Source organism: Topomyia yanbarensis, chromosome 1, assembly GCF_030247195.1.
Source record: "Topomyia yanbarensis strain Yona2022 chromosome 1, ASM3024719v1, whole genome shotgun sequence".
Classification (NCBI taxonomy): Eukaryota; Metazoa; Arthropoda; class Insecta; order Diptera; family Culicidae; genus Topomyia; species Topomyia yanbarensis.
The window spans coordinates 57,115,399-57,139,169 of NC_080670.1; the positions used below are offsets into that span (position 1 = coordinate 57,115,399).

At 42.6% G+C, this 23,771-nt stretch overlaps 4 protein-coding genes across 4 annotated transcripts; 1 reads left to right on the top strand and 3 right to left on the bottom strand.

The window, feature by feature from the left end:
• Positions 1-2,312: 2,312 nt before the first annotated feature.
• LOC131677698 (ER membrane protein complex subunit 6) lies at positions 2,313-2,961 on the bottom strand. Its single transcript, XM_058957666.1, has 2 exons — positions 2,700-2,961; positions 2,313-2,615 (listed from the first exon to the last, which is right to left on the bottom strand). The coding sequence occupies exons 1-2, from the start codon at positions 2,836-2,838 to the stop codon at positions 2,407-2,409; spliced, it is 348 nt and encodes a 115-aa protein (XP_058813649.1). The 5' UTR covers positions 2,839-2,961; the 3' UTR covers positions 2,313-2,406.
• Positions 2,962-4,943: 1,982 nt separating this feature from the next.
• Positions 4,944-6,257, top strand: LOC131677690 (WD repeat-containing protein 91). The gene is made up of 3 exons (XM_058957656.1): positions 4,944-5,338; positions 5,395-5,535; positions 5,588-6,257. Exons 1-3 carry the CDS (start codon positions 5,095-5,097, stop codon positions 6,184-6,186), a joined length of 984 nt encoding a protein of 327 aa, XP_058813639.1. The 5' UTR covers positions 4,944-5,094; the 3' UTR covers positions 6,187-6,257.
• A 44-nt stretch (positions 6,258-6,301) lies between these two features.
• Positions 6,302-18,601, bottom strand: LOC131677691 (annexin B10-like). Its single transcript, XM_058957658.1, has 4 exons — positions 18,393-18,601; positions 18,076-18,252; positions 10,809-11,522; positions 6,302-6,840 (listed from the first exon to the last, which is right to left on the bottom strand). The coding sequence occupies exons 1-4, from the start codon at positions 18,408-18,410 to the stop codon at positions 6,784-6,786; spliced, it is 966 nt and encodes a 321-aa protein (XP_058813641.1). The 5' UTR covers positions 18,411-18,601; the 3' UTR covers positions 6,302-6,783.
• A 1,479-nt stretch (positions 18,602-20,080) lies between these two features.
• LOC131677692 (annexin B10-like) lies at positions 20,081-21,794 on the bottom strand. Its single transcript, XM_058957659.1, has 4 exons — positions 21,625-21,794; positions 21,374-21,550; positions 20,595-21,308; positions 20,081-20,532 (listed from the first exon to the last, which is right to left on the bottom strand). Exons 1-4 carry the CDS (start codon positions 21,640-21,642, stop codon positions 20,476-20,478), a joined length of 966 nt encoding a protein of 321 aa, XP_058813642.1. The 5' UTR covers positions 21,643-21,794; the 3' UTR covers positions 20,081-20,475.
• Positions 21,795-23,771: the final 1,977 nt, after the last annotated feature.

Consider the following 23,771-nt stretch of genomic DNA (forward strand, 5'->3'; position numbering starts at 1 on the left):
ACCTTTGACCACGTAATACGCGTTCATATTTTCACTACGTCCCTGTACAATAAAAACGTTTCACTACGTCCCTGTACAATAAAAACGTTTTCACTACGTCCCTGTACAATAAAAACGTTTCTGAAAGCATATATTATTTCGAAGTTAAGCGGACCCTACAAGAGACAGAAATATTGTCAATAATTATATTGACAAGACTGCTTCAATCCATCAATCCCATTTAAATTCTACAGAATCAATATTTTCAAAATGACCTTACACCATCAATATATTGATCAATATATGATTTATTGTCAATATTTCTGCTCGTGTAGGGTCCGCTTTAGATAAGTCCAGCAGTTTGCGTTCCGACTACGTCTCTTCAGAGCCATGGTACTTGACTACTGTACCAGACCGACGCTAATCCAAAATAGGAAACACTAATTGTGAACACACTAAACGATTCCACACTTACAATATCTCGTTTGCTACAAGTGCCAATGGCCTGCCAAATAAGGTACTTTGAGGCGAATTTCAACGGTTTCTTTCATTTCAAACGCTCATCCACAGAGAACTTGTCTTTACCCGTGAAATATTCCTGTCCTGGCAATTGCTTGAATTCCGCTTTGGTATATGTCTCATCATCAATGACGCAGCGCCGGTATTTCGTTAGCAGCGTCGTGTAAAGTTCTTGGGCGCGAGTTTTGGCTTCCCGATTTGAGAAATTCTGCACCTTATACGTTTTCAATTCGGATCATTTCTCGGCCCTCTGGACAAAACTTTACGAAACATCAAGTTTGCTAAAGTTACGTTAAAGTTTGAATGTGTCGCAATAATGATCGATTCACTCTTTGGTAGCAAAACAATTCTTGAGCGTTTTTTCAAAACGTCATATCTGCAATGAGTTACTCTCTGTTTATACTTTCTCTTTCGATTTTTACGGCGTCACTATACCACTTTTCACTTATTTTACAGTACAGATCGAAAGACGGTGGTTTTAACTAGCATATTATGCAAAGAGTTGAGGGATAAATGTTAAAGTGACCGAATTATTAACAGAAGAGAAAGTAAACAAAGAGAGTAACTCATTGCAGATATGACGTTTTGAAAAAACGCTCAAGAATTGATCGCTTCAACTACAAAACGTCGGAGTTGAAGCGATCAATTGTTTTCGCTGCTATTAGAGACTGCTAAGCCGAGAAAATTTCCCATTTCCCGCAGTCGACAAGCTTACATATACTGATTGTAAATATAAAAGATTCACGGCTAACATCTCGGGTCATGTAAAATAAACGAATTGAATATTACAATATTTCTTAATCTGGGAATCTATTTTACAAATGCAGTATAATATTTCCGAGAATAAATTTATCTTTGTAGCACTATAGAACAGTTCTTATATCACTCTTCGGATTTGTGGGATTGTTCAGCATGTGCTGAGAAAAACTACAAGATGTACCAAAGGCCCACTGGAAAACTTGAGGTGATGGTGGCTTCATATCACATCACATTACGTCTACAATTTTTTTTCTGAAGATTTTTGTGACGATACTTCAATCCTTTAGACCCAATCCCCTACATTCATCTGCCGAGCTACGAAAACCGGTGTCCATAAATACACGTTGACGCTATCAACTCGTCACCTCGAGGAAATGCCCATTCGTCTCGGACTTATTGTCTGCTAGGGTTAATTGCTCTACTATTATTGTACAGCTGGGTCCTCAAGATCCGTATTCTAGCTTTACTCTCTCCAGCGATTACCCTTCCGGAGAACCAACACGCCCTCTACAGAACCGCTGCTAGACTTCAGCGTGTTTTCAAAAGATGAGAAATAGGCTTTATATTCCCTTTTTTAATTCCTTTTATCAAACTATCAAAATTTAAATACTGAGTTTCAAATATTGTAAGACTCAAAAAACGCCGTAACAGTAGACTTAGATTCAAAACACGTGTTCATTATCTACTGTCGAAAGGTATGCTAATATTTGTTAGTTCAGGTGGAAAATCAAATTTATATTTAACTGTCTATAAATCTAATTAAACATGAACAGTGCACACTCTTGCTTAACAGAACAGGGCCGTTCGCGTTACCCTAGTTTGCTTTGCAGGCATAAAGCTCCGAACAGATAGGGTGATCAATGAAGCATATAAACAAACGCAGGTGTGTAACACTGGGAAAAATGTGGATTTTTTTCCAATGCAATTGCTCTATCATCTCACGGACAAGCGTACACTGTAAAATACTGCCCATAATCGGAAGTCAGTCCCATGTAGGTAGGGAATCCCATAGAACATGGGACTGACTTGCGATTATGAGCAGAATAGTAGTACACTTATTTATCCTGTTCAACATAAAATCAATTTATTCAGACAAAAACCAATCTACACAAGTAAAATGAAATTATTAGTTTGAAGTAGTGGCGGTCCTCAGTAAACGTGTACCATTCCGTAGAGGAATGTCCAAAATAGTACGTATGTACAGAGTCCGCCGAGGAATCCGTTTGTCAGCAGACTTTTCCTACTGATGAAATATTTTTGCCAATTTGCGCCTGACTTCAGAAGCAGCATACACCACAGACCGAGAACGGCTAGTACGTAGAACAGGAAACCTAGAATGCCGGTCAAACCGAGAACACCTGTTGTGATGGGAAATTTGGAATGATTAGTGAAATGGTGTAATATGTATTGTGGATACTGTATCTGTATTTTTATGTACTTACCAGCCGTGCTTCCGGATAATGCAGCCATCGACGTCCGGCAGTATTCCACAGCTGAAGCGTTGTTTCGGATAGCAGTCTCGCTGTAGGCAATAATTTCACCTGTTTTGGTTTCGCGTGTTTTCACTCGAGACGTTGCCATCTTCTAATTTCAATTGAATTTTATTATAATATATTAATTGATTTTAATACGAGCACAATCTTGTTTTGATCATTCGTTTCCGAAATAAACTTTCTGTTCACTTTCCAGATTGTTCCTACCTCTCTATAACGTCAAAGTTATCGCCACCCCTCTTATCATCAGCTGCCAGATACGCTACACGGTTAAATAAAACAACCTGCAGAATAAGTTCTTTTAACTTACTTTTGAGTTGTGCGTCGCTTTCGCACCTATTAGTGTTGTCAAAAACAAAACGAGAGATTCGACTCAGTCGAGGTCTTCCGTGGAGGAAGGCACTTTTGAGTTGTTTGGGGTATACTTAAAATTAGGTAAATTCAACTTAAATTTGAGTATAAAAAACCTATCAATGAGTTGTAATTTTTGGTTAAATGGAAACTACCTTCAACACGGTTTACCTAATTTTAAGTTCCCCCACGATACCACGAGATTGAGTCCAAGGAACTCAATTTTAGGTAGTTTTTCGTTTCCGTGTAGACATCGAGTTGTGTAAACACATTCAAGGTAATCTCTACACAGTTAAATGAAACAACCAAAAGTTGAGGTTGGATTCACATTATAGAGTATATTCCAATCTGTAACTGCGTAAGTTGGATTACCGATTTGTTTTCCTCCATCTGTCATAATGTTCTGATGGGTGAAGGGAAACAAAGCGAAAACAGCATTGGTCGGATTTGCGGTATTTTACGTCTCCGACATAAGTTTTATAGGGGGCACACAGTATTTCAACACCATTATGCTTTATGCGATCTCATTTAACGGTTTCAATTGGGTCACGTGATAGCTGTAGAAAAACAAATCCGTTGACCAATTTCTACACTTGGATGAAAACCAGTTTTCGCTGAAAACCGGTCTTCGACTAATTGCTCCCCAGCTATCCAAAAATTGGCTTTCAGCGAAAACCGGTTTTCATCAAGTAAAAAAAATTAGTGGTAAAGGCTAGTTCACAGTTCGGAAAACGTGTCACGGGATTTGGGACCCTGTGTATTTTAAATGGAATTTGGGATTTTAAATCCCGTGACAGGAAATTAGTCTACACAAAAATGACAGTTTTGTTTTGACAGTTTGGAGAGATCTCGGCGGAAAATTTTCCCTGATCCAATCCCGACACAAATCCCGTGACCCATTTCCCGAACTGTAAACTTGCTTTTAGTCGGTGATGTAAAATAGAACAGTTCATGTAGTAGATACCGAGCACTAGATTAGGATTGTCGCTGGCATCAGTGGTAGGAACATCATTGTTTTGATTCCGGGATACACCTGTCAAATGGGCCAAATAAAAAAAATAATCCTCTATCGTCGCTTCATAGCGACTAATCATTTTTGTTTCTTTTAGCCAGCAAAACAATGGCCATTCTTGGCTTATGTGTTTTCACTAATTAGAATGCACAAATTGTCTAAACTTGTGCTGAATTTTGATAAATTTTCATTTCCTTGTGCGGTATATACAAACTCTTTCATTTCATAACAATAACAGTCGAAAATTTACACCGAGAAAATTCGTTATATTGAATATATTGATTTCACACATAATTTTTTGCAATTTGTAGTAGCAGATAAACATTACCTGTCACGCACAGATATCATGTGAAAATTAATGATATTATAATAGTATGCCACAAATAAATTTGTTACATAGCAGATATCACATCATTTTTCTGTTTGCCTCTCGTTTATTCTGTTGCAAATTTTATACATTGGACGTTTTCGGTCTTGAATGCATAAAAATCACAGCAGAATAAACGAGACTGAATTGAAAAATAGGCAAACTCAATTTGAAGTTCAACTAAACGGTTAGTGGTTAAAAGCAGGCCATATTTTTCTGCGTGTACCAAAAGCGCGAACCAAAGATTACTAGAGAGACTTTCGATACTTTGACAGATATATACTGGAAGCAAAACAAACATGTTCCGAGGCGGAAACAATGGGAACACCAGCGACAATCCTAATCTAGTGTTCTGTATCTACTGTCCATATAGAATACATCATCAGCTTTGCGAGCAGCCTTCGAGTGTAATTTTTAGCGTGTTTGCTTGACAGTTCGAAACTCTTCTCACTATTCGCCCGCACCTTGAGTTTTGATACGCCCACCTCTTGAAACTTGGAAAACAAAACAAAATTTGATTTGGAATTGGATTCGACGTTTATAATTTTATTTTTTTTTGGTGAAACGTTGTGCAATATCATTTTTTCGTTCAGATTTTTTTCTCACTGGTGACAATGGCCCACATTCAATACACGGACGGGTTGGTGCGCGAATATGTGCTCTTCCGGGGTTTTTCCAATACGCTCAAATCGTTCGATACCGAGTTGAAAAATGACAAAGACAAAAGCTTTCGTGTGGACAAAATTATTGATCAGTTAATGCAACTGATCCAAACGCAAGATCTGCAAGGCCTGCGCGATTTATGGGCTCATATGAACAATCATCTGTTCCGTAATTTGGAACATAGTTTCACTGGTGGTAAGTTTTTTTCTACAAATAATAGGACTAGAGCCACTAATTTGTGATTTTTGCAGCTGTGATGAAGTTGGAGCAGTCCATTCTGAAATTTTACTTGGTAATTGCTTACATGTCTAACAAACCGGACAAAATAAATGAATTTTTCACCAAGCTATCTTCAGAATTAGTTTCTCAAAACGAATGGAAGGAATGGTTCTGTGAGTATATTTGAGTTCACACTTTTGTGCTCTTCTAATCGTTTCCCTATAGTTTTTCCGTTTTGCAAAAATCCGGAAGAGCATTCCGCGTTCGCCGTTTGCTTCACGAAACAGTGGCAGGATACTCTGCTTATTTCTTTACACAACTTTTTTTCCACAATTTACCAGTGCATGCCACAACCAACCATCTCCAAAGTGGAAGCCGAAAGTAGTCTACTTCGGAAATTGCAGGAAGAAAATGCTCAACTTCGCTGTAAACTGCAGAATATCCAGCAGCAGGCTATTGCCGCATCATCGGCTACCAGTACTACTCATCAGTCCAGGTTGTCGACCTTCAACGATCAAAAGTATACCGTCGATGGTAAAACGCGTTATACCGTGCGGTCAGCCGGTACCGGACAGTCGCTCAACGACGTCATTCCGTTCGACATTCCTCCACCGACCCACATCGTCGATGATTTCTACATTATTGCTCAGGAGTCGAACAACATCGGCAATGCAGCTGAATCGCAGGCACGAGGATTAAAGTCACTTATCAAGAATATCAGCTCTGGCGGCAGTCCGGTATTGGGTCGGAAGGATACTGCGGCGGAGCGCCACAAGAAACGGTCCGGAAGCGTGGGTAGCCGAAGCAACTGGATCCACAGTTAGTGTGGTAAGTGCATGTTTTTCGTGTTATTTATTTAATGGTTAATATTTGCCAATAAAACTATTTGGCTTTATGGATTCATCTGTTGTGTAGGGATAGAAAAGAAAGAAATCGAGGTAGCCTAGAAACAAAGCCTTTGCTTGTTTTTTATTTTTCATCTGATGCATAACATTCGGTAAAACTGTGCGGTACTTTAGTATCTATTGCAATTTAAAATTCGTCTGTTATTAAGGCCTTCTGCTTTTAGCTAATCGCACTTCCAATTACAATATAAATATATCTTGCCGAACTGCAAGGCTGAAAATATCGGTTGTGGAATGGATGCTAAAATAAAGCTCCTTTGAGATTCATATTGTTGATTCTATTGTCTCCAATCGGATTGTTGGAAGTACTATAAACTTAGATAAATTAAACAAAATCGTGTGACTAATAGTATTACTAGTATAACCAGGTATAACCTAATTCATGAATTTACAATTAAATGCCTATTTTCGGAGCTGCAACACTTATGTATGACATATATAGATATTGAATTTAACACTCAGTATTTTAGTTTTCGGTATATAGTATTTTCTTCAGCAACATATGTATTCTTCGGTTTAAGCCTCGCCGATGAGAGCACAGAGTGCACGTTTATAATCACCGGAACATTCGCCCTGCAAATAGTAAAATACGTATTAGTTTGTGTTAAAACATAAATCCACCGGGGAGGTGTTAGTATTTAATCAAACAACAAACGCAACTAAAAGCATAAAACAACACATAAAGAGGGTTACCATTTTAGGTACATGTGAACTGGTGTTCTAAAAAAAACTAATCAACATAATAATCAACAGACCAAAAGGTATCGGCGGCTTGCTTGAAATCTGTGTTCGAAGCAGTCGCGACCCGATGTTCGGTTGAAGAGTAGGTAGCAGAATTGGAAAAAAATGTTATTTAGTTTGCATTACGCAAACGGTAGTGTCCAAACGAATGACAAACTTGAACTAGAAGTTTGTTAACTATTAGATGCGACTAAATGCTTAATTGCCTGAACACCGGACAAGCAAAACGTAGTTCACTTTCCTGATTGGATACGATGGTTGGCAAGAACCCATTATGCAGTTTCATAGAAAGAAAATTTTTTCGGGGGGAAATGAAAGTCTTAGGGAGTAAAATCCTCAAAAACAATCTGTACAGGAAAAACATGTACAAAAATCAACAACTCAGGGAACAGGTTTCGGTAGTGACCCGACCCGCTAATACAACTACTCTTGCACGGAACTTGATTCTCCCCGGTTTCACTTCGGGAAGAGGTTTTTTATATGCACAGCACACACTCCTATCCAACTACTTGGTAGTTAGTTCTTTCAATAGGGTTACAATACCCATCCTTGACACACTACCAGTTTTCGACCTCCACACAACGTTGCAATTTCGGTATGGTAGTAGGAAAGCTAACCTTGGGCCTAGAATAAGTGCTCTTCCATACGAGGACAATCTGGGCGGCAAACTTCAGACTATCTAATTTACTGAGCCCTTCGGTTCCCTTGTGCCATTGAGCTTCCGAGCTGTTCGCAAACTAGTCGGTTTAGTCCCCGACGATGAATCTAGCCTTCTTCGACGAAGAGTTCCCCAGCGAGAGAAGTTCGAAAGCGAGCCAACCAGCCAGGTGCCGAGGTCAGTTCGACGATTCCGGTGGAGTACGGCGTTCGGTTTGCTGGAGCCTTTGGTGGTGTCTCGTCGCGGTCTACTTAGTCTAGTTCCCGGCGGTGAATCTGACTATACGCTGACGGAGAACTCCCCGGCGAAAGAAGTTCTCCCGATACCGATTCTTCTTTGGTTTCAGTACCACAACTTCTTGAGCCCTTTGGCTCCGTGTTCGATGCCATTTAGCGCCGAAATTCCTTTCAGCGCTTTAGTTCCTCTCTTGTGCCATTTAGTACTACTTCCTTGATAAGCCATTCAGCTCCCCGACTTGTTCGCGAACTACTCGGTCTAGTCCCCGACGATTGACCTGACCTACTCCGACAGAGAGTTCCCCAGCGAGCTAGATGCCGAGGTAGGTTCGGCGATTCCGGTGAAGCACGGCGTTCACTGGTGCCCCGATGATCAACGACTGGTGGTGTCTTGTCGCGGTCTACGCAGTCTAGTCCCCAGCGGTGAATCTAGCTTTCGCTGGCGCTGAAGTCTTCCCTGGCAAAACCGATTCTCCTTTGGTTTTCGCTATATTTCTATCGGAAAAACAGGTGGGGTGCCGTGGTCGGTCTGGCGATTCCGGATGGAGCGTGGCGTCCGGTTCGATGGCGTTTCGACGACCCATATTCGGTGCTCTGTTGCAGTCTACTCGTCTAGTCCTCGTTGGTGGATCTAGCTTATTCCTGCGGAAAGATCCATGGCGGTGATTGCTCTCCCGAAACCGTTGCCGCTGTAAGACGGTCATGATCTACATCATAACTGTCGACGTTCCACGTCTTTACGTCGCTTGTCATTCTGTTGCCTACATTATCCTGGTTGATGTCCGGGAGCAGTTTCAGGTGGAAGGTCATCTCCGTGCTTTCTATTGATCCACGTCGACAGGTTTGGGATGAGCTGGTAGGTCCACCTTCCTTTCTGCGTATTGTCCAATTGCTGCTGTCACGTCACCATCGAAACGATCCTCATCATCTTCCTCACATTTCTGGCATTTCATTGATTGTAGCACTTGATATCCTCCACAAGGGTGATGCAGATGGGGATCGTCTCGGGATAACGCATGCTGTCGCCGAAGATATTATTCTGTACGCAATCAGCGCCGCTCCCAAGGCGGGAACCCCATATCGCAGTATCGATGACGAAACACTAGATAACAGGCCGACTTTTCGCTTGGTGTAATCAACGTGGTTGTTAAAGCTCAACCGGTCGTCGATTATCACTCCCAATTGATTCGGTACACGCTTCAGAGCAAACACGTGCCCTTCGACGGTAATCTGTATCCGCTTAACCGCTTTAACAGTTGCTGACCAACAACATACCCATCTTGTGGTGAGCTATTTGCAGCTTGACTCCGTTCATCCAGCTCTCGATCGCGTCTATTGTCTCCGTCACCGACTTCTCCACTTCTCCAAGTGTCTCACTCATCACTGTTAGTGGTACGTCATACGCGAAACGCACGATTTTCACTTTCCCAGGCAGTCGCTGTGCTAAGACCCCATCGTCCATCCCGTTCCAAAGAGTTGGAGCTAGAATGGAGCCCTGAGAAACGCCTTCTGCGACTTGCATTGCCTTCTGCCTTTCGTTCGTCTCCTACAGCAGTGCTCTACTCTGAAAGTAGCTCTTCAGGATCTGGCTCATTCTTCTTCAATGCGCTGCGGCATTGGCCCGGCTACTTCCTTGGCTTGGGCAGCAACATCAGCTTCTGTACCTTTCACATTTCGAGGAAATTGCCATCATTTAAACACTTCTGCAGTAGCTTGCTGAACATGTCCGGATATGCCAGGATCCCAACTTTCAGTGCCACGATTGGTATTCGATTGGTTTTCTTTGATTTTAGTCGCATCGACGCATCTTTGAGCTCGTCGTTAGTCGCTTGCCACTCGGTTGTGTTCGCGCCTTCTTCGTGGTACGGTGTCGGTGACCAGGTAGTTGGATAGTGCTTCGGGAAGAGACCCTCAACGATTATCTTTAGTTTACTCGGGCATATTTCAGCTGGTGTCGACGGACCCTCGTCTTCGTCATGACGACTCAGTACGCGTCCCCCAGGGATTGGCGTTTATTTCTCAGCACAGCTACTTATGGCAATTGGCTTGCTAAGCTCGATCTCCCGTTTTAAAGAGTCCCTACCTTCTAGATACGTCGCTTGCGCTTCTCGCTCACTCTCCGATCTTGCGCTCTGAGCCCGCCTTCTGGCTCTGAGACAAGCAGCGCGTTATTGAGCTACTCATTTAACCAGTAAGCTGTGCGTCTACTGCATGGCTCCAGTTTTCGTGGCATTGTAACGTCACAAGGCGTCACAATCCTTCTTGTTAGATCAGCCGCATCAACGTACTTGATACCGCTGTTCGCCGAAGTGACTCAACAAAGAGGTTTTTGTTGAAGACTTTCGTCTTCCACTTTGCTTGCCGGTCGTCCTTCTCTGTGCGGTAGCAGGGATCAATTGACCGATGCGGTAACAAATCGCCTGGTGGTCGCTATGAGGATACTCAAAACAAACAACTTTTTCACAAAATGTTTTCTAGGACTGAGCGGATCTAAATTTGCTTAAACTTATATAGAACAAAACCTAACTTATGAAAATATGAACTTTATCAGAGGTACTTTGCGAAGACACTAAACTGCTAGAATGCATACCCAGAGCACTAGAGATTCTGTGCATTGTAAAATTGTTCTCTAATCAGCCCCTTTTGATTCTTTTCAACAATGGCCTTAAATGAGTTAGTTACACAAAAGAAACATTTAATTATTACCTCCTGTCGTCCGAGAGAGGTATGATCCACGTAACATTCCGAATCGACAATCATTGTTCGTGGAGAGTGTGTTAATGAAGTGAAAAGAAACGAAGAAACAAAACATAGAAATATTCTGTTAAACTATTGCTCATTAACACTCACACATGTACGCTGGCTGTACTTCTACTTAAGCAAGATCAATTATCAATATGACTTACCCGAACAGCGCTCAGCAGCGTTTTGTTGTACATCTGCTCGTACTCGTCCTTTACATTTTGAAGATCGATCTCCGAGCGAGAGACGATGATCCGTATCATGCTGGCATCGTCCGTTCCAGCGCCGTCCATTGCCTTGTGCAAGCGCTTGGCAAAGAAATGCGGCGCCATTTGAACACATTCGACGATAGCACTCAACGCATCGTAAAGTTCGCCACTGAGTTCGTCCTTCATGGCCTGCTCGATCGTGCGGCCGGATAATTTCTTGTACTCCTCGAATACTATCTCCAGCTGATCGAAGCTGGCGTGGGCCAAGATCTTGTAGAACACTTCCTCGTCGGTGCCCAGTTTTCCTTCGCCTGCATTGTACAGCTGGTTGGCTTGTTCGACAGCAAGATCCGCATCGACCGTTCCTTGGGGATCTCTCGCACCCACAATGATCATAGTGAGCAACCGTCGGAAGCTACCGTCCGTCTCGCTGCACAAATGTTCGGCCAGTGGCCGGTTGTACATTTCCTCGTAGCAATCAACCAACTTCTTCACTTCTTCGTTGGTTTGCGGAGCAAGGATCTCGATCAGGGTAGCCTCGTTCGTACCGATACCATCCATGGCCTTGTGCAGTTGCTTGCAGAGGTATTTTTCCGGTGGCAACATCAGAGCGACGATGACATCTTCACACTTTCCGCCCAGTTCGGACTTGAGGTCTTCGATCAGGTCCTGTTGGTGTGAGTAAATTACAGAAGGAAATATAATATTCATAATATTCCTAATTTAGTGTTAGTGTAGTGGGGAAGGGGGAGTTTCTTCTCTAATCTTCCGGTCATAACATCACATGATTCGATATTCTTCTTATGCATAACATAAACACACAAGGTGCTAAAAGCGCACTAAAATCCTGTCAATCCTATTTTTCATTGGATTGTCTGCTTTAAAGATAGCACCAAGGGGCGTATTGACAGTTGGACTTTTTTCTGCTAGACATTGTTCATGAATGGCCCCCAAACAAACAATATTATATAACAAATATCACGTAACATCGGTGACAGAGCAGTGGGTTTAAGGCCAAGTTCCCCCTGGGTCGTGCAAAACTGAGAAGCAACATTAATTTAGTCACAGAGAACAGATCGACTGGATCTTTAACTTTCTTCTGCATCTAGGTTTTAGGAGAACCAACTACTACGGTCGTCGAAGCGCAGTTACCGGAATTCAGCGAATTTTTAATAGAGTTGCTACAGCATTTGACTTTTACTTGACGAGAATCACAATTAAAGCACCAGATAAAAACGAAAACGCTATAAGATTGTGTCTAAGTCTATCGCTGAAGGTAACTAGTCTAATAGCATTTTCGTTTTTTCTTGGTGCTTCGATTAGTTTCGCGGGCAAATTTCGTGTTATAAAACAGCGATAAAAAAAACCTAACCACGCCGCCGACGAACAAAAGAAGGAATCACATTTTCAGCACAATGGACGGACAAAACCACGCGGATCCGGCTCAAGGAAACAATGCACCCGGTCGAAATCAGCATACGAATGGACATTCACTCCAAACACAGCAACAGCAGTCGGTTCCTCTCCAGCAGCAGCAGCACCAGCTGCCAACAGATGCAATCATTGTGCAAATTTTGTAGCAGCTCCAGCAGCAACAGGCTGTCACCAACCAGCCACTTAAACAGCAGCGTGAATCCACCCAGCAGCAGCAGCAGCGATTTCTTCAGCAGCAGGAGACGGTGTTTCGAAATGCGATTTCATTAATCCATATCAGTGTTCCGCCCAATCCGGAAGCTATTCTGGATTCATTAGCTGGTAAAGAGTTCCAGTATGAACCGGAAAACCATTGCACTATTGCTGCTTGGTATGAGCGATATGAGAACCTTTTCGCCAGAGACGCGCAAAGACTCGACGATGGAGCGAAAGTCAGATTGTTACTCCGACGGCTGATACTCGTTACTGTTACTGTCAAAAATATTGCTGTTAAAAATAGAAGACAACAATGACGTGACCCTGGAGGAAATGATCGAAGACTGTCAGCGTCTGATCAATTTAAAAAACGACACGGCGATGATGGTCCATCAGGACAAGTCCAAGCGATAAAAGGGAGGTCCATCTCCGCAGAGGAAGTTTCGGAAGCGATAGAAGGAGCGGCAAAAGGTTTCAGAGAGGCTACAAGACTGTAAAAAGGGAACTGTGGTGGAATGCATTTTTCAAAATACTGCAGTTTCCGGAGTCATCGATGTGTCGAGTGTAAGCAGTTTGAACATAAGGATAGCTACTGCTCGAGCGCAAAACGGTCATCCAAACCGTTGAGACAGCGAGGAGGTAGATTTTCCACCAAAACAATAGCTCTTTCCGTCGGAAGTGTTCAGAGCAAACGACACTTCGTACGGGTGGAAATCAACAGCGTCCCAGTACGCCTGCATTTGGACACAGCGTCGACCACCACCATAGTTTCCGAGCGAGTGTGGAAGCAGCTCGGAAGCCCAGCTTAGTTCCGGCGATGCAAATTGCTAAATCAGCGTCAGGTGAACAAGTCGAGTTTGCCTGTGAAGTATTATTCAACGGCTCAGCACACCAGGGACGACTTTTCGTATCGAAGCGTCTGCTCAATCTTCTCGGAATCGATTTCATCGACAAATTCAACCTTTGGTCGTTACCAACTTTTGTAATGATGTCAGCAGAGTTTCGGTCGATGCCAACTCTGCAGAAAGCGTACCCCAAGTTCTTTAGCAGCACATTGGGACTGTGTTAAAAGGCCAAGGTCAAATAGTCCTGCAGGAGTCATGTCGGCCTGTTTCCCGTCCATGAAGACCACCCTAGTAACAATCAAGGTTTTATGGTAGTTTTGTAGCCACTCATAAAACTTAGATTGCACTTGTAGCGTGCTATAAAGCTTCAATTGTTACTTGGGCAGTCTCCTACGCCATTCTAGCGACGGTTGATCAAGAGCTCGATCGCTTAGAACGGCTTCAAATTATTTCCCCAGTTGACTTTTCAGAGTGGGCTGCTCCAACAGTCGTAGTTAGGAAGACGATCAAAGGAGCAGCGAAAGGTTTCGAAGAGGCTACAAAACGGCAAAAAGGGACTTGTAACACCTTGCTGGAATTGTGGTGGAATGCACTTTTCAAAATACTGCAGTTTCCATAGTCATTGATGTGTCGAGTGTAAGCAGTTTGGCCATAAGGAGGGCTACTGCTCGAGCGCAAAACGGTCATCCAAACCGTTGAGACAGGGAGGAGGTAGATTTTCCACCGAAACGCAGGTAGATTTTCCACCAAACGCAGCATACGCATTTGTGGTGATTATTCCACCGGTCTTAACAAGCAGATTCAGTCGCATCAATACCCGCTCCCGTTACCGCAGGACATAGATTTATTGGATGCCTTTTTACAAGTGGAAGTAGACGAAAGTTGTCGAAAAATGTCCCGCCTTATTCCGCATTACGACGGATCGCTTTTTCGAATGAATATGATTTGCTTTTACATTAACGACAGCAAAACCAAAAACAAGTCTGCTTCGATCGAACCACATTCATTCGAAAATGTTATCCGTCGTAATGCAGAATAGGGTTGGTTGACAATCAACGCCCACCGGGGCTTGTATCAATACAACAGGCTGCACCAGGAGTACTTCAGCAGCTAATCGACACCATGTTAGCAGGTATTGCGGGTTATGTAGACGATGTAATCGTTGGAGGCAAGGACGCTGAAGAGCACCAACAGAATCTACAAGAGGTTTTACAGCGGATTCAAGGCTACAGCTTCACCATACGACCAGAGATGTTTTCGTTTGGATCGTTACGCCCTCCGTCCAAATACAGCGAAGGTTGAGGCCAACAGGAATATTCACCTCCAAAGGACTTCACCGGCGTGCGTTCCTTTCTCGGCGCTATAAACTATTACGGGACATTCGTTCCAAACATGAGGACTCTTCAATATCTACTAAGACGAATTACTCAAAACCAGTTCGACATTCCAGTGGACTCCAGAATGCCAGCAGACCTTCGACAAGTTCAAATCGATTCTGTCTCCGATCTTTTACTGATCCATTATGATCCAAATCTAGAGATGATAGTGTCTGCAGATGCATCATCCATTGGAATTGGAACGACAATAAGCCATAAGCACTCGACGGCAAGATCAAGTTGATTCAGCATGCGTCTCGGTCGCTCACAGCCAGAGAACAACGATATGCTCAGCCAGATCGCGAAGGATTGGCGAAACTCTATGCTGTGACAAAATTTTACAAGTTTCTTTTGGGAGGCGGTTCCAACTTCAAACAGTCTACACTGCCAACCGGCTTCAGCGTTGGCCCCAAACATTGTTCTGATACGATTTCTCCGTGGAATACGTCTCAAAAACCAAGCTCGGGAATGCCGATGTTCTTTCCCGACACATCAACCAGCATGCCAAGCCAGACGAAGACTTCGTCGTAGCCTGTACCACCCTGCAAGAAGACTTGAGGTCAGTAGCGGTCAGTAACGTCAAACATTTACCTCTTAGTTTCAGCATGATCAAGGAGATTATCAAGTCCGATTCAGCTATTCGGAAGGGGTACCACTTCATCCATGACGGCTGGCCAAATTCAAGGCGTACGATTGGGAGCTGCGACGATTTGTCGATCGTCCAATGCTGCATTATGTTCGGGACAGGATCGTCATTACCGAGCTCTATCGGAAGAAAAGCTTGAATCAACTCCTCTAGGGCCATCCGGGAGTACACTGAATGAAAGCAGTCATACGCAGCTATGTGAACTGGAAAGGATTGGATGAGATGATAGTCAGTTTCGTAAGGGCATGTCATCACTGTGCGTCCGTTGCACGGTCCCCGCCTAAAGCAACACCAGAATCTTGGCCGTCAACTACTGGTCCATGGCAACGTGTTCATGCAGATTGTGCGGGAACGATAGACGGTGAATACTATCGTGCCTGCTATTCAACGTCGCGTTAGAAGGTGTAATCAGGAGAGCGGGAATAGACACGAGTTGCACGATCTTCAGGAAGTCCGTCCAGCTTCTTGGCTTCGCCGACGACATTGACATAATGGCACGGAACTTTGAGGCGATGTCGGAAACGTACATCAGACTGAAAGATTAAGCCAGCAGAATTGGACTTGCCATCAACGTTTCGAAAACAAAATACATGAGAGGAAGGGGTTCTAGAGATGACAATGTGAACCTCCCATCCCGAGTTCGGATTGACGGTGACGAAATCGAGATGGTCGACGAATTTGTGTATTTGGGCTCACTGGTAACCGCTGACAATGATCAGCAGAGAAATTCAGAGACGGATCTTGGCGGGAAATCGTGCCTACTTTGGACTCCGACAGACGCTCCGGTCGAACAAAATTCGCCGCCGCACGTAGTTAATTATCTAGAAGACGCTGATTTGACCGGTGGTCCTCTACGGCCACGAGACCTGGACTATGCTCGTGGAGGACCAACGCGCCTTCGGAGTTTTCGAACGACAAGTGTTGCGTACCATCTATGGTGTCGTGCAGTTGGAAGACCAGGCACAGGCGAATGAATAATGAGTTGCATCAGCTGCTGGAAGAACCATACATCGCAAAAATAGGACGTTTGCGGTGGGCTGGAAACGTCGTAAGAATGTCGGACGACGACCCGGTGAAGATGGTTCTTGAGGGCGACCCCACAGGAACAAGAAGATAGGGTGCACAGCGAGCACGGTGGATCGACCAGATAGAGGACGACCTGCGGACCCTTCGAAGACTGCGAGGCTGGCGACAAGCAGCAATGGATCGAGTGGAGTGGCCACGGCTTCTGCATACAGCAAGAGACAACAAGGTTCTAGCCTGAACGGTAAGGTAAGTATAGACGGTGAAAACTACCTCGTGATCATCGATGCATATACCAAATGGCTGGAAGTCTTCGCAACTCGACGAATCACGACGGCAGCAACCATCAACCTATTTCGTTTGGTCTTCGCCAACAAGGGAATGCCTGAGCTTCTCGTCACAGACAACGGAACACAGTTCAAAAGTACAGAGTTCAGTCAGTTTTGTAGCGAGGAAGCATCTTAATACGGTCCCTTTTTATCCGCAGTCAAACGAAACGAAGGTTTGTTGATACATTCAAACGAGCGATCAAAAAGATTAAAGAGGGAGAGAACACAATCAATCAAGAAACGTTGGACATATTTCTACTCACCTATCGAACTATGCCCAACCCAAATGTACCAGACGGAACAACGCCGGCCGAAGCGATGTACAATCGGTCATTACGTACTTCCCTAGAGCTTCTTCGAGCGCCTTGCAATCCTGTATCAACAGCTAGTCAAACCATTGCTAGTCAACCGAGGTCGTTCCAACCGAATGATGCTATTCACTCAAAGATCTACGCAAACCACAAGTGGACTTGGCAATCAGGAGTTATTGTCGAGAAAATCGGTCAAGTGATGTATAACGTATTGGTTAACAACAAGAAGCTGATTCGGTCCTACATCAACCAGTTGAGGGCCCAATCTGCGTCAGGATTTGAATTAAGGAAACAGCAACTGAACCAGTTACTGATCGACATCCTGCTGAACGAATGGAAACAGTATAACCATTCAACGTTAACTGAATAGTCTTCAGTTTAATATTTGCCCGAAGACAGAAATTCTGCCACATTGACGTTTACGGGAAGTCAGCCTTTGGCCTCCCCATCATAGGACAGATCTATTTCAACATCATCTTCGTCAGCATCGTCGGACTTCCAGTCTGCCGGTGATTCATCTCCTGTGAAATTTTGTCGTGAATGCGCTACAAATTAGTTATTAGAAAAAAATCTTAACCCTTCAGTTGGCGGTATTGGGAAATTTTGAGGAATAAATGAAAAATTCGTAACTTACGTGAAGTGGCAATATGTTTTTCAGTTTTCTCATTACAAAAGTCATATAAAATTGCATTGTTGAACAAAATAAAATTTTGTGCAGCAAAGAGTTAAGTATGGAAGTATGGATAAAAGCCATTAACTAATTTAGCAACCGACAAACAAAAATAAAGAAAACAGTGCGATCCAAAAAGCATCAATCAAGGAAAAATGCGAGAAACGATGAATGTGGTATCTGAGAAATTTACTCCACACGTTTAGTAGAATCCATTTATGCTCCACTCTGCGTGATATCATGTTTGTACTATTTTTGCCTACGATTAAGATTCATTCGCATGACTCATCATCGCATCATAAACAGAAAAAAGACACCAAGGCCATAACGCTAGAACTACACTCCTACCCTTATTAAATAATAATAATGCCTAGTAGGTATGTGTTCACTTACCCGTCCCAGCTCACCACTATACGTGTCGATAATTTGCATCCGCTGGGCATTGCTTCGGGCGCATAAAATTTCGATGATGGCCTGTTCATCGGTTCCCATACCTTTCATCGCAGCCCTTAGCGCATTCGCATCCGCCGAGGCGTCGAATCCCTCCGCCGGGAGTACGGTTGGTTTGGGCTGAAAATTTGTAATCGAGTTTACAGTTATTTTTCCATCCCACCACCAGTCGGCGGGGAAAAAGAGAGGTGATCGATAAATTTGGTCATCATCGACACACCTCCAAGAGTTTTTCGAGGGAAAATAATTGGAATACTTACAGTATAGTACCACGACATCGTTTTAGTATCGCTTTTGGGAACGACTTTCGAGATTACAAGCTATTACGAGTAACTTAGTTACTTGGAATTCGGATGACTAAACACCAGCAATAATTTTTTAATTACGGTTTCTGATGTATTCAGTTGCCGCAAGCCGAATCAAGCCGTCGATCTGATGAACAAGACGTAGAATCCTATACTAAATACGACATTCCAAACTAAAAACGTTTAACTGCCACGAGAGAGTAGTGGAAGTTGTGAGCTGGCATATTTCTCTCTCTTCTTTTGCTTTTTGTGCATGTGTATTTGAAAAAAACCGGTGCTACAGTCGTCATACCGATATCATAACCCTTGTTATGTGATACGTGAGGTTTAGCACTGGTGATGGTGGTAGTAATGTATCACACATGATTTGTACTAAAATCGAATGTAGTAGATTATGATCTATTCCCGTTTTTCACTACTGCAATGATGTTACAGACTACAGTCATGAAACAATCGCGAATTTTTCATTTATGCACTATACACTGCTTGTATGTTATCTGCGAACAAGTAATTTAGTAGCATGTTTCACATTATGCTATATTCTTCCCTAAGGAAGAAAAAACACCACCAAACACCAAAAACATCAAAATTTCTCCCCAGGGGGAAAATTTTCGGTGAAACCACTCTTTGTACGTAAAGGGCACAAATCCTAACCTAGCAAAGTCTTGGGTACGTTTTGACTTCGTCTCATCAGAAACCGGCACTAACTTATTGTCGGAATAGATTAGCCCCGGCTTGACGCTAAATCCCTAAAACGGAAACACACTTTGTATTTCAATCGAACGACTGGTTGAACGTGATGAAGCTCTGTTTATGCCGATGAGACACAGTGAAGCCGAAACTTGTCTTGGTTTAGCAGGCCAATGCGAAAGCATTATGCTATATTCACCCCTAAGGAGGAAACATTGGGTAAACACCAAAATTTCTCCCCAGGGGGGAAATTTTCTGTGAAACCACTCCTTGTACGTGAAGGCCACAAATTCTAACTTAACAAAGTCATGGGTGCATTTTATAGCAGTGTAATTTTGTTAAAAAATTATCACGCGTAATTTCATTTTTATAAATATAAAATAAATACTGGTGAGTTACTAACTGGTAGTGCTTCCACAAAGTACTTCACGTTAGCTGTGAAATTTTGTCGTGAATGCACTAGGAAATGAAAATTTGGTGAATATAAAATAAAATTTCGGACAGAATGAAGGTTTAATATTGGACCAATGTCTGGCAAGCAGAATATATATAGTACAGAATATAGTCATTTCTTTTGACTATTAAAATTATCTTCTAATGAGTTTGACAGCTTGGAGAGATCTTGGTGGAAAATTTTCCCTGATTAAATTCTGGCACAAATGCCGTGACCCATTTCCCGAGTTGTAAGTTTACGACTTATACCGTATATTAGAACACTAACGCCTTCTGGTGAGTATTTCAAGTGTTGACTACTCAGTAGGTGTATGTTCTAAAAGCTTCCATCGTGCAACATATAATTCATCTTTTACTACCTAAATGTGAGAAATTAGATCAGCAACAAAGTGCAAACAATCGATTCAATAGTATAGATGTACAGTTGGAATCAGCGTGCACTGCAATCCATCACTCACATTCTGAAACACGCGTCACTACTCTGCATGCAAATACATATGAAAATTTATTGCACCCATTGGAACAAACAGTTCGTTTATTTGTCATCCTTGGTGGCATGTTTATGTTTCCGCACTGAAATAGAGTGCGTCTTTATTTAAGCACACATGCAGGCATGTATTACATTTATTTTGCAAGCTGCGCAATGATCTTTTTTTTAAACTAACACAAATATATAAGTTAGAGCGTTTTGTATCTTTTTGAGATTCAAGGCCTTTTGTTCCGATTTATCCCCGGATTTGGCAGTTAATTTGATGGGTTTTGTTCATATAGATTTTTGCACAGAGAAAGTTATGTAGAGAGCGCTACGCCCTCAAAATACAGGCTTACAGCATGCATATAGAAAAATCTTCCTGGCGTCGCTTTTAGCACTACTAGGCAAACTGGTTGACCCTTTTTAGGCATTACCGATCAATGCTAGAAGGGCACGTTTGTAGTCGCCAGATGTTTCGTCCTAAAATGAAAAAATAAACTTTTAGTTGCCTAATCGTACTATCAACTATCAATTCAATTAACCTTAACGACGCTATGCAATGATTTATTGTACATTTGCTCGAATTCATCCTTGATGTTCTGCAAATCAATTTCAGCGCGTCCCACAATAATTCGAATCAGTGTCGCATCATCAGTTCCTACTCCGTCCATAGCCTTATGTAAACGTTTAGCGAAGAAATGCGGTGCCATCTGTACGCATTCGACAATGGCACTCAGGGCATCGTACAACTCCCCGCTAAGCTCTGTCTTAAGAGCTTGTTCAATGGTGCGACCCGTCAAACTTTTGTACTCTTCGAACACTAGCTCTAGCTGATCGAAGCTGGCGTGAGCAAGAATCTTGTAAAATACCTGCTCGTCCGTTCCAAGTTTACCTTCGCCAGCATTATACAATTGATTAGCTTGTTCGACAGCCAAATCCGGATCTACCGTTCCCTGCGGATCACGAGACCCAACAATGACCATCGTAAGCAATCGCCGAAAGCTGCCGGATGTTTCACTGCACAAATGCTCGGCCAGGGGGCGATCGTACATTTGTTCGTAGCAGTCGACAACCCCTTTGATTTGTTCGTTATTCAACGAGCAAAGAATCTCGATAAGGGCCTTTTCATTGGTACCGACTCCATCCATTGCTTTGTGCAGTTGTTTACAGAGATATTTCTCCGGTGGTAACATGAGGCCAACAATAACATCTTCGAACTTTCCACCGAGTTCCGACTTCAAATCTTCAATTAGATCCTGGAAAAGAAGTCACTGGTTTAGTCATCAGACCATAACAGTCCGAGTACGATAAGCGAGCATACCCGGCCTAATTCTCTAGTGAAAGCTTCCGTAATCTCCTGACGCTGTTGGTTGCTTCTCGCACACAAGATATCGATGATCGCCTGTTCATCAGTGCCGAACCCCTTCATTGCCTTTCGCAGAGCAGCCGCATCTGCCGCAGCGTCGAACTCTTCCGCGGGATACACGGTAGGGCGAGGCTGCCACATAACCGAACATTAAATGCGTAATTAATATCATGTTAGCTTGATGTTTTTTTATATAGTTTACTTACGGTGTAGTACCAAGACATCACAAAGCGTTACTGCGAATGGAACTACTAAGTTGGAATACACAAAACGAACTTCTGGTCAGAATATGCTCGCCGTAATATAAACGCTATAAAACTTTTCCGTGGAACACAGAGCACTTCTATAATCTACGGCTGGATAATTAGTACTGAACTGAAATACTTGGGTGAAACTAACCACCAAAAAATCCATCCGCCAAAATATTTTAGAGGTACTAGTAGCGACATCTAGCGGTAAATAGCTAAACTAAAACAGCGCCACCTGTATTTCAGATATGTAAGCTTGTGAATTAAACCACAAAAATCTAACCACCAATTTTTTAAAAATTCAATTTTAATAAAAATAATAAAGCAATGGCAACTTTTTTTTTATTAAATCCAATGAGAAACTAGTTTAAATATCACAAAATTACAATTTTATTGTCAGCGGCCTACAAAATATATAAAACCATAGATATGTAAACAGAACAGTAGAAATGAAAATACATGTACTGAGATGTCTAGAATAGATCACTGCAAATCTAAAAAACACAACGCAGTCGGGCCGTAAGAGCATAGCATAAGCCCCCGGGGATCTGAAAAATATGGTGTAGCTGGTTTGCATAAGGTACAATGCTTTCTCTTTGCATGTAGAAATCGTTCATAAGAAGTGACCAAGGAATTTGTCGGCGCAGTAGAAATGAAACAACAAGCGTTTAGATGTTTAGTATAGGTCCCTAGGGATCTGAAAAGTATAATTTAGTCGGGCCCAAAGAGCTCTTTGATACCCTTGGGTGGCATAAGGTAAAATGCTTTTCCCTTTGCATGTAGAAATCCTTCATAAGAAGTGACCAGGGAATCTGTCGGCGCAGTAGAAATGAACTACCAAGTGTTTCGATATTTAGTATAGGTCCCTAGGGATCTGAAAAGTATGGTGTAGTCGGGCCCAAAGAACTCTTTGATACCCTTGGGTGGCATAAGGTAAAATGCTTTTCCCTTTGCATGTAGAAATCGTTCATAAGAAGTGCCCAGGGAATTTGTCGGCGCAGTAGAAATGAAGTCAGAGGTGTTTAGATATTTAGCATAGGTTCCTAGGGATCTTAAAAGTATGGTTTAGTCGGACCCAAAGAGCTCTTTGATACCCTTGGGTGGTATAAGGTAAAATGCTTTTCCCTTTGCATGTAGAAATCCTTCATAAGAAGTGACCAGAGAATCTGTCGGCGCAGTAGAAATGAACTACCAAGTGTTTAGATATTTAGTATAGGTCCCCAGGGATCTAAAAAGTATAGTGTAGTCGGGCCCAAAGAGCTCTTTGATACCCTTGGGTGGCATAAGGTAAAATGCTTTTCCCTTTGCATGTAGAAATCGTTCATAAGAAGTGACCAGGGAATTTGTCGGCGCAGTAGAAATGAACTACCAAGTGTTTCGATATTTAGTATAGGTCCCTAGGGATCTGAAAAGTATGGTGTAGTCGGGCCCAAAGAGCTCTTTGATACCCTTGGGTGGCATAAGGTAAAATGCTTTTCCCTTTACATGTACAAATCGTTCATAAAAAGTGACTAAAGAATTTGTCGGCGCAGTAGAAATGAAATCACAAGTGTTTAGATATTTAGCATAGGTTCCTAGGGATCTGAAAAGTATAGTGTAGGCGGGCCCAAAGAGCTCTTTGATACCCTTGGGAAGCGTAAGGTAAAATGCTTTTCCCTTTGCATGTAGAAATCCTTCATAAGAAGTGACCAGGGAATCTGTCGGCGCAGTAGAAATGAACTACCAAGTGTTTAGATATTTAGTATAGGTCCCTAGGGATCTGAAAAGTATGGTGTAGTCGGGCCCAAAGAGCTCTTTGATACCCTTGGGTGGCATAAGGTAAAATGCTTTTCCCTTTGCATGTAGAAATCCTTCATAAGAAGTGACCAGGGAATTTGTTGGCGCAGTAGAAATGAACTACCAAGTATTTAGATATTTAGTATAGGTCCCTAGGGATCTGAAAAGTATAGTGTAGTCGGGCCCAAAGAGCTCTTTGATACCCTTGGGTGGCATAAGGTAAAATGCTTTTCCCTTTGCATGTAGAAATCGTTCATAAGAAGTGCCCAGGGAATTTGTCGGCGCAGTAGAAATGAACTACCAAGTGTTTAGATATTTAGTATAGGTCC

What these genes read in the sequence shown, in the direction of transcription:
- LOC131677692 (XM_058957659.1), bottom strand. An exon ending in TCACTAGAGAATTAGGCCGG is followed by an intron (nt 21,309 to 21,373) that starts GTATGCTCGCTT and finishes CTTCTTTTCCAG; the next exon opens with GATCTAATTGAAGATTTGAA. An exon ending in CATTGCATAGCGTCGTTAAG is followed by an intron (nt 20,533 to 20,594) that starts GTTAATTGAATT and finishes TTTTCATTTTAG; the next exon opens with GACGAAACATCTGGCGACTA.
- LOC131677690 (XM_058957656.1), top strand. Translation starts at nt 5,095, where the DNA reads ATGGCCCACATTCAATACACGGACGGGTTGGTGCGCGAATATGTGCTC. An exon ending in GGAACATAGTTTCACTGGTG is followed by an intron (nt 5,339 to 5,394) that starts GTAAGTTTTTTT and finishes TGATTTTTGCAG; the next exon opens with CTGTGATGAAGTTGGAGCAG. An exon ending in CGAATGGAAGGAATGGTTCT is followed by an intron (nt 5,536 to 5,587) that starts GTGAGTATATTT and finishes GTTTCCCTATAG; the next exon opens with TTTTTCCGTTTTGCAAAAAT.
- LOC131677698 (XM_058957666.1), bottom strand. Translation starts at nt 2,838, where the DNA reads ATGGCAACGTCTCGAGTGAAAACACGCGAAACCAAAACAGGTGAAATT. An exon ending in ATTATCCGGAAGCACGGCTG is followed by an intron (nt 2,616 to 2,699) that starts GTAAGTACATAA and finishes CCATCACAACAG; the next exon opens with GTGTTCTCGGTTTGACCGGC.
- LOC131677691 (XM_058957658.1), bottom strand. An exon ending in ATAGTGGTGAGCTGGGACGG is followed by an intron (nt 11,523 to 18,075) that starts GTAAGTGAACAC and finishes TCACACCAACAG; the next exon opens with GACCTGATCGAAGACCTCAA. An exon ending in CGCTGCTGAGCGCTGTTCGG is followed by an intron (nt 6,841 to 10,808) that starts GTAAGTCATATT and finishes TACTATTTGCAG; the next exon opens with GGCGAATGTTCCGGTGATTA.